At 46.8% G+C, this 9,921-nt stretch overlaps 1 protein-coding gene across 1 annotated transcript in view; it reads left to right on the forward strand.

The window, feature by feature from the left end:
- Positions 1-9,450, forward strand: part of APCDD1 (APC down-regulated 1) — a 150,856-nt gene extending 141,406 nt beyond the window's left edge. The window contains exon 5 of the mRNA XM_077270191.1: positions 8,381-9,450. Within this exon, the coding sequence (XP_077126306.1) occupies positions 8,381-8,829 (449 nt within the window). The 3' untranslated portion in view covers positions 8,830-9,450. The remainder of the gene's footprint in view (positions 1-8,380) is intronic.
- The last annotated feature ends 471 nt before the right edge of the window (positions 9,451-9,921 follow it).

Genomic DNA, 9,921 nt, shown 5'->3' on the forward strand with positions numbered 1-9,921 from the left:
TTCTACTCATGTTATATCGGCATGCTCTAGGCGTACAAAGAAGCTTGATAAGTCTGTTTCCATTGGCACCATTCAGTCTAAGTTTATTTTGTCTGTAACCCTGATTTGCTCTTTGTCATCCATTGCCACGGACGCCTATGTTGACTCTGGCGCCGCTCTGAGTCTTATGGATTGGTCCTTTGCCAATCGTTGTGGTTTTGATTTAGAGCCTTTGGAGACTCTTATTCCTCTGAAGGGGATTGACTCCACCCCATTGGCTAATAATAAACCACAATACTGGACACAAGTAACCATGCGTATCAATTCGGATCACCAGGAGATTATTCGTTTCCTGGTGCTGTATAATTTACATGACGATTTGGTACTGGGATTGCCATGGTTGCAGTCTCACAACCCAGTCTTGGACTGGAGAGCTATGTCTGTGTTGAGCTGGGGATGTAAGGGTATTCATGGGGACGTACCTTTGGTTTCTATTTCGTCGTCCATTCCCTCTGAAGTCCCTGAGTTCCTCTCTGATTATCAAGACGTCTTTGACGAACCCAAGCTTGGGTCGTTACCTCCGCACCGTGAGTGCGATTGTGCCATAGATTTGATACCGGGTTGTAAATATCCAAAGGGTCGTTTGTTTAATTTGTCTGTGCCGGAACATGCTGCTATGCGGGAATATATAAAGGAGTCTTTGGAAAAGGGACATATTCGTCCATCTTCTTCTCCCTTGGGAGCTGGGTTTTTCTTTGTCTCAAAAAAAGACGGCTCTTTGAGACCATGTATTGATTATCGGCTTCTGAATAAGATCACTGTTAAGTATCAATACCCATTGCCATTGCTTACTGATTTGTTTGCTCGTATAGAGGGCCACTTTGAGTATTTGGTCATGCCTTTTGGTCTTTCTAATGCCCCTTCAGTTTTCCAGTCTTTTATGCATGATATTTTCCGCGATTTTCTGGATAAATTTATGATAATATATCTGGATGATATTCTGATTTTTTCTGATGACTGGGACTCTCATGTCCAGCAGGTCAGGAGAGTTTTTCAGGTTCTGCGGTCTAATTCTTTATGTGTGAAGGGGTCTAAGTGCGTTTTTGGGGTCCAGAAAATTTCCTTTTTGGGGTATATTTTTTCTCCCTCTTCCATTGAGATGGATCCCGTCAAGGTGCAAGCTATTTGTGACTGGACTCAGCCCTCCTCTCTTAAGGGTCTTCAGAGATTTTTGGGCTTTGCCAACTTTTACCGCCGATTTATTGCTGGTTTTTCGGATGTCGTTAAACCACTGACTGATTTGACCAGACAGGGCGCTGATGTTGCTAATTGGTCCCCTCATGCTGTAGAGGCCTTTCAGGAGCTTAAGCGCCGTTTTGCCTCTGCCCCTGTGTTGCGTCAGCCTGATGTGAATCTGCCTTTTCAGGTTGAGGTTGACGCTTCGGAGATCGGAGCTGGGGCAGTGTTGTCGCAGAAAGGTTCCGACTGCTCCGTCATTAGGCCTTGTGCCTTCTTTTCTCGCAAATTTTCGCCCGCAGAGCGGAATTATGATGTTGGGAATCGGGAGCTTTTGGCCATGAAGTGGGCGTTTGAGGAGTGGCGCCATTGGCTCGAGGGGGCTAGGCATCAGGTGGTGGTATTGACTGACCACAAAAATTTGATTTATCTTGAGACTGCCAGACGCCTGAATCCTAGACAGGCGCGCTGGTCTTTATTTTTTTCTCGCTTTAATTTTGTGGTGTCATACCTACCGGGTTCTAAGAATGTTAAGGCAGATGCCCTTTCTAGGAGTTTTGACCCGGACTCTCCTGGTAATTCTGAACCCACAGGTATCCTTAGGGAGGGAGTAATTTTGTCGGCCGTTTCTCCTGATCTGCGGCGGTCCTTGCAAGAGTTTCAGGCGGATAGACCGGATCGTTGTCCGCCTGATAGACTGTTTGTTCCGGATGATTGGACCAGCAGAGTCATCTCTGAGGTACATTCTTCTGCATTGGCAGGTCATCCCGGAATTTTTGGTACCAGGGATTTGGTGGCAAGATCCTTCTGGTGGCCTTCTCTGTCACGAGATGTGCGAGTCTTTGTGCAGTCATGTGACGTTTGTGCTCGGGCCAAGTCTTGTAGTTCTCGGGCTAGCGGACTGCTGTTGCCCTTGCCTATTCCTAAGAGGCCTTGGACACACATCTCGATGGATTTTATTTCAGATCTGCCTGTTTCCCAGAAGATGTCTGTCATCTGGGTGGTCTGTGACCGTTTCTCTAAAATGGTCCATTTGGTTCCTCTGCCCAAGTTGCCTTCTTCTTCTGAGTTGGTTCCTCTGTTTTTTCAGAATGTTGTCCGATTGCACGGTATTCCTGAGAATATTGTTTCTGACAGAGGTACCCAATTTGTGTCTAGATTTTGGCGGGCATTCTGTGCTAGGATGGGCATAGATTTGTCTTTTTCATCTGCTTTTCACCCTCAGACTAATGGCCAGACCGAGCGGACTAATCAGACCCTTGAGACATATCTGAGGTGTTTTGTCTCTGCTGACCAGGATGATTGGGTTGCTTTTTTGCCATTGGCAGAGTTCGCCCTCAATAATCGGGCCAGTTCTTCCACCTTGGTGTCCCCGTTTTTCTGTAATTCGGGGTTTCACCCTCGATTTTCCTCCGGTCAGGTGGAATCCTCGGATTGTCCTGGAGTGGATGCGGTGGTGGAGAGATTGCATCACATCTGGGGGCAGGTTATGGACAATTTGAAGTTGTCCCAGGAGAAGACTCAGCGTTTTGCCAACCGTCATCGTCGTGTTGGTTCTCGGCTTTGTGTTGGAGATTTAGTGTGGTTGTCTTCTCGTTTTGTCCCTATGAGGGTCTCTTCTCCTAAGTTTAAACCTCGGTTCATCGGCCCTTATAGAATATTGGAGATTCTTAATCCTGTTTCTTTCCGTTTGGACCTCCCTGCGTCCTTTTCCATTCATAACGTTTTTCATCGGTCGTTATTGCGCAGGTATGAGGTACCTGTTGTACCTTCTGTTGAGCCTCCTGCTCCGGTGTTGGTTGAGGGTGAGTTGGAGTACGTTGTGGAGAAAATTTTGGACTCTCGTGTTTCCAGACGGAGACTCCAGTATCTGGTCAACTGGAAGGGTTACGGCCAGGAGGATAATTCTTGGGTCAATGCATCTGATGTTCATGCTTCTGATCTTGTTCGTGCCTTCCATAGGGCTCATCCTGGTCGCCCTGGTGGATCTGGTGAGGGTTCGGTGCCCCCTCCTTGAGGGGGGGGTACTGTTGTGAATTTGGATTCTGGGCTCCCCCGGTGGCCGCTTTTGGAATTGGACTTGTCATCCTCTTTCCTGTTTCACCTGATTCCATCAGTAGTGGGTGTCGCTATTTAAGCTCATTTCTCTGGTGGTTTCTTGCCGGTCAACAATGTTATCTGATGCCTCTCAGTGCTTGTTCCTGCTTCTAGACAACTACTGATAAGTTGGACTTTTGTCCATGTTTTGTTTTGCCTATTTGTTCCAGTTCGCAGCTGAAGTTTTGTTACTGTGTCTGGAAAGCTCTCGTCGATCAGGGATTGCTACTCTGGCGTTATGAGTTAATGCCAGAGTTTAAGGTAATCTCTGGATGGTGTTTTGTTAGTATTTTTCTGCTGACCATGAAAGTATACTATCTGTCTTCTGCTATCTAGTAAGCGGACCTCAAATTTGCTAAGACTATTTTCCTGCTGCGTTTGTTGTTTCATCTGAACTCACCGTCATTATATGTGGGGGGCTACTGTCTTCTTTGGAATATTTCTCTAGAGGTGAGCCAGGTCTTATATTTCCCTCTGCTAGCTATTTAGGTCTTAGGCCAGAGCTGGGCATCTAGCGATAAATAGGAAATGCTACCTGGCTATTTCTAGTTGCGCGGCAGGCTTAGTTCATGGTCAGTATAGTTCCATCTTCCGAGAGCTTGTCCCTCTATAGGCTTGCTATGATCTCTGCCTGCAGAGATCATGACAGCCTCCCCAGAGGACCCGATCGGTTCTGCTCTTGGATTGTCCCATTGGAAAACCACCCCCTTGGGGCTCACCTCCAGCAGTGTGCCTATGGGTGCTGGGATCGGGCCTGTCAGTGTCTCGTCGTCGGTGGTAATAGTCGCTGGAGCAGGGCCTCCATCTGAGGGAGACTCTGTTGCTGGAGCGAGGTCAGTGACTGGGGGAAGAGTGGTCGCTGGAGCGGGATTGGTCACCGGGGCAGGGTCGCTTTCTGTACCTGCGTCTGATGTGGTTCCCCCCGATGCCGATCTGCTCTGCTGATGAGGATGCTGGAGTCAGCTGCTGCCCGGACTGTGATTCTTCCAGTGCGATCTTCCTGCACAGGGCCGACTTCCATTTCTTCACTGCGGTCAGCTCTGTGTCCAGGAGCTGGTGGCTCAGCGTCTCCACCCGCGGCTCCAGGAAGTCCGGATCCTCCAGCAGCGGTGAGTTCGGGTCCTCCGGTGGCTTGGGATGGTCCCGGGTCACTTTGCCGTCGTTCAGGTACCCGCTGGTCGCCATCTCTTCTTCGGGATCTGCGGCCACACACGCACGCTGCTCCTTCATTTCTTGGGGGCGGGGCTCTTTCTCCACCTTGTTCCCGCCATTGTAAATCAGGAGGCGGACCTCTTTGGCAGATGGGCAGGTCCTCATCGTGTAATAGCATTCGTAGGGGGCGGTCAACACTGTTCGCGCCACTTTGGTAGTCTCCTCCCATAATGGTATGCCCTTTTTCTCCGGCGCTCCTCGTGGCGCTGTAATGGTGGCGATTTTGGTGGCAATTTTGGCGGTCTTTTGCGATACATAGTCTCTGAGCACAAAAACAGTTAGGCACAGTCTCTTAGGCACACATGACCCGATTTTCAAGGTCAGTCCATCCTGTTCGTGACGCCAAATTGGAGCACCCGGTCAGGGCAAGGGGTTACTCGGTCCTGCAGTTCACAGGGAGATGTCATGGTGGCTGACCCGGTCCGTGGCCGTGGGACGTCCGTATAACCAACGCTGCTTTAAGTGGTCCACTGGGGTGATGTTATGGCAGCTAGATGGTATACCTTCCCACAGGTGAAGTATATCCCCAGGGCTTCCCAGTATGTAGATGGTAGAATGGTGAGAGGTGCACTGAAGAACGAGGACACAGGATTGCAGTCTCTTTACCTTGTTTACTGTTGGTTTCAGCAGCCACAGTCCAGGGCACCAGATCACAGGTCAGGTAGAGTCCAGCTAGTTTGGAGGCGAGTCCCCTTGTCTAGGTGGAAATCAATAGCTTTCCCTTGCGCTGTAGTGGTGTAGTCCCTTACTGCATAAGCTTCAAATAAGGTCCTCACAGATGTGGTGTTTCTCTCTCTGTCCCCCGTAGGCGGATAGGACAAAACCCGTATGGCTGGTGGCTTGTGGCGGTTTATAGGGACTCTAGCATGCCCCAGCCTCTGAGGGGTGCCACCGTGCCTACTGGGTGTGGGTGCGGACAGGTAACATGCAATTTGCTGTCCTGTTGGTCTCTGAAGTAAGGCGTAAAGGTCCTTACTACCTCGGTGTTCCGGCTACCGGCATTATCTGAGCCTCAGAAGGAGGCAGCTTCCTCGGGATTGGTCCTCTTCTGGTATCCTCTCCTGTGCTTTGCTTCCCTGCATGCTCACTGCAACATATTCTGTTTTCTGAAATGTCTCCTTCTGGGAGCTGTAGCACTTCAGGCTACACGGCTCCCCTGCCTCCTTTCCCTCCCTCTCTCTGACAGGAAGTGATCCCTTTCCCTCCAGATCAGGATGTTCTTATAGGGGAGGTCACCTTAAACCGTCTTAGAGCTCCCCCTTCTGGTCTGGAGTGTGAACATGTTACATGCATTGTGTTACCTGACAAAGAGTTCTCCTTCGTTGCCTCCAAACATAACATCACTCTCCTCGTGAGGAGAGCAACATTACTGTGACAACCAGGACCCTAGGGCGCCACATAAGTGTCTGAGCACAACACTTACACACCTCAAATATGGCATCCCCCAGGCATAAGAGCCTGCGGTTGCCGTCAGACAACATCTCTTGTATTGAGGCTGCTTCTCCTGCCTCTGTGACCTGGGCACGCCACCTGGGCTGCCCAGGTCACAACTGGGAGAGCATATCACGGACATCTTTGTGAAGCCAGCAGTGTATGTTGTGGGCTGTATTTTCCCCCTGTCATTGCCCACACTGCTCAGTTCGTGCGATGACACGAGCTGCTTGGGTATAGGAGGTGCCGGGGTGCTTAGGTCCTGGGTAAGGTGAGTTTCTGTGGCGGCAAGCAGTGATTGCAGCCTGTCATCAGTATTACAGTACAGGCTGCAGATCACCGCTCACCGCCAACCTGTTTAGAGCACAGCAGGGAGATCATCCATCTTCTGTGCTCTGAACAGATAGAATAGGAGGCAGCACTACGTGGTAGAGCAGGGAAGGAAAGTACAAGTGTTTGAGTTTTTTCTATACTTTGAATATATACCAGGAAGGAGGGGCCATATGCCAGAACGGGGGGGCCATACTCCAGGATGGGGGACCATATACCAGGATGGATGTTATGGACTAACCTGGATTGGAGTACTGGTTTTGCAATCACTAGGGGCAGCACCGGCAGGAAGCGTAATCAGTGATAGCCAAAGAGTTGGTACACAGGAGCAGCAATGTAGTTTAAAGGAGCAGCACGCAGCCTGGTCAGGGATAGCCAAGGAATCAGTACACAGGTGCAGAAATGTAGTTTAAAGGAGCAGCACATAGCGTAGTCAGGGAGAGCCAAGTAGTCAGAACACAGGAGCAGCAATGTAATTTAAAAGGAGCAGCACATAGCATAGTCAGGGATAGCCAAAGAGTTGATACATGGAAGCAGCAGTATAATTTTAGAATGAAGGAGCAGGTGAAAGGAAACTTGACTAGAGGCTGGTAGATCAATAATCTCGCAAGGAAGGTAGTGCAATGACATGTTTAAGTAGGATGTTCAATCAGGGTGGAGAAAATCAGAAATAACACAGGTACAAGTATTTGGGTTAGCACAGAACTGGTGTAATGTGTGACCTCGCTCCATCCACTTCTATGGGATCAGTGGTGTAATGTGTGACTCTGCTCCCTCCACTTCTATTGGAGCAGTGATTTAATGTGTGACCCCGCTCCGTCCATTTCTATTGGAGAAGTCATGTAATGTTTGACCCTGCTCTGTCCACTTCTATGTGAGTAGTAATATAGTGGACAGAGCGGGGTCCCACATTACACTACTGTTCCCATAAAAGTGGAAAAGTGGACAGAGCAGGGTCACACATTTCACCACTGCTCCCACAGAGCTGGACAGAGCAGCGTCACACATTTATAATTGTGCAGTGATGTAATGTGTGACTGCTCCGTCCACTTCTAAGGGAGCAGTGATGTACTGTGACCCCGTTCTGTCCACTTCTATGGGAACAGTGGTGTAATGCATGACCTCACTCTGTCCACTTCTATGGGAGAAGTGGTGTAATGTGTGACCCCACTCTGTCTACTTCACTGGGAGTAATGGTGTAATATGTTACACCACTCTGTCTACTTCTATGGGAGTAGTAATGCAGTGGATGAAGCGGGGCCACACATTACACCACTGTTCCCATAAAAGCGGTCAAAGTAGGGTCACATCTTACATACATTAGATACTGCGTATCTAATCATATCCTGTGTGATACACTGAGCTCAATAACTAATCCCATCATGTGATAAACAACACTGAGCCCAGTATCTAATCCCAGCGTGTGTTACCCTAAGTGCATCTAATCACGCACCTGATACACTAAACATATTTAACCCCATCTTATGATACAGTGAGCAGCACCAACTAACAGAAGCAGTGCTGCCGCCATCCTCGGTGACACTGTCTACTTGTCAGTATCGCTGAAAGTCACCAACAAAATGGCTCCTAACTATGATCCTAAACTTCATCCTTTCTTACCCTTTTGCAAACACCCAGAAGGGGAGGAGAGGAGTGACATCACACACATGTGAGCAGACCCCGCACACATTTACTGCAGTCGTAATGTGAGCTAGTTGTAGTCTAGGTTTTCATGGCAAGTTTCAGCAGCTGCCCCCCCCCCCTAGTGTTTAAAAGTGGAAATACCAAACTCTTTAAAATTATTTTTCATATTTTACTTCATTAAAACAAATGATAATATTTTTGACAAAATTAAAACATTAATACTTTACATTTTTTCAATTGCTGAAAAAAAAAATTTGATGGCACCTTCCCATTAATAACCAGCACGATATTACAAAAATCAATAACTTTTCTGCTTGTAAATAGGACTATTTTTTGCTTGGGAACCACATAGCAATTGCTAAGCCTACACTAATTTCCTACTGTATTATGATGCATTTTGGCATGATATCTATATGATCTAAAACATCCTAAAATTACTCTTTTTTTCCAGTAAATCACATGAAGGTGACTCCAATGGACTATGCTACAGCATCTCTACTAAATGTTTTCAATGGAAATGAGTGTGGAGCAGAGAAGTCATGGAAAGTCGGTGTGGAGCAAGATGTCACTCACACCAATGGCTGCGTAGCTTTAGGAATAAGACTCCCTCACACGGAATATGAGCTCTTCAGGATGGAACAAGATTCACAAGGAAGATACTTGCTTTATAATGGTCAAAGACCAAGCGATGGCTCAAGCCCAGACAGACCTGAAAAAAGGGCAACATCATACCAAGTGCCATTGGTCAAATGTTCCTCCTCAGTCTTAAGACCAGAAGGTTCAATTGAGGAAAGCCAGAACATGAGATCTGGAACGTCCTTAAGTTCAATATCTGTGTTTATGAGGATTCCTATGCCTTATTGGTGTTTACTTGCGTTTATATACATGTGGACTAGATGAACGAAAGGCAGAAGAAATATTTTTTGCATTTGATATCATGGGACCAAGGAACTGTTGTTGTTTGAAGACACCATATTTGTTTACTTGACGCACTTGGATGCCTGAGAACTGATGCCCTCATAACTATTCCTTCTCTCTATAGTCTACGGCACCCCTTTCTGTAAATCCAAAACCATCTGAAACTTGATCTCTGGACTTCACCAAGCCTTACCCTGCCTTATTTGACTGCACAACAGTAATTGCACTTTACGCCAGCAGACATTTTGTATTAATATATTCTAGAGAGAAAACTATTTTATGCACCACTGAAGTCTGAGTCTCGTCTGTGCCATATTACTGTTGTGCTCCTATTATGTTCCAAAATGTTGTGCCATTTTTAACAGTGTTGATGAATCAGGATATATTTTATGCAGTATTGTGCCGCTAACCTAAAGACTGTACCCTCAATTCTGTCACTCCTTTATGGCGAAAGGGTTTATGTATCCCTCCATGATGGAAATATGTTGTATATATCTGCATACTGTACATAAATGTATATGAAAGATACTTTGATTTATATTAACATATTCCACATTTTACACCAAAGAATAAAGTCTTGACAAGTTCTAGATAAAGTAATAATTGTGGATATTTCACACCTTCACTCACCTTCAACCTCACCCTCCTGGCCTAATCTCTTAATTATATTCCAATTTGTCTCATGCCCCATTTCGAAGACACTTAACTTATGTTTCCAAACTGGAATCCTCTCTAACTCACCACCAACGGTCCCAGATTTGGACTTCTAGTACAAAAGACACCCTTAATACCTTGATGATTGAAACCAACCTCAAAGTATTGATGACACTAGCCCGCATAACCCATGCAGTCTCCAGATATTCCCCCAGTTGCTACATGGGTTACTTCACCATTGGTGATATACTATATATTTTGCAGATCTGCCCAAAGGTCAAAAGGTTATGGATCAGATCCATAGATCCATATATATATATTTACTCTTTAATAGGATACAACATTTCCAAAGACCCTATGGGAGACCCTCCTAAACAAACGCATCATACAGGTGCTTCTCACAAAATTAGAATATCACCA

The sequence above is a fragment of the Ranitomeya variabilis genome, chromosome 6 (assembly GCF_051348905.1).
Source record: "Ranitomeya variabilis isolate aRanVar5 chromosome 6, aRanVar5.hap1, whole genome shotgun sequence".
In the NCBI taxonomy this organism is placed as follows: domain Eukaryota; kingdom Metazoa; phylum Chordata; class Amphibia; order Anura; family Dendrobatidae; genus Ranitomeya; species Ranitomeya variabilis.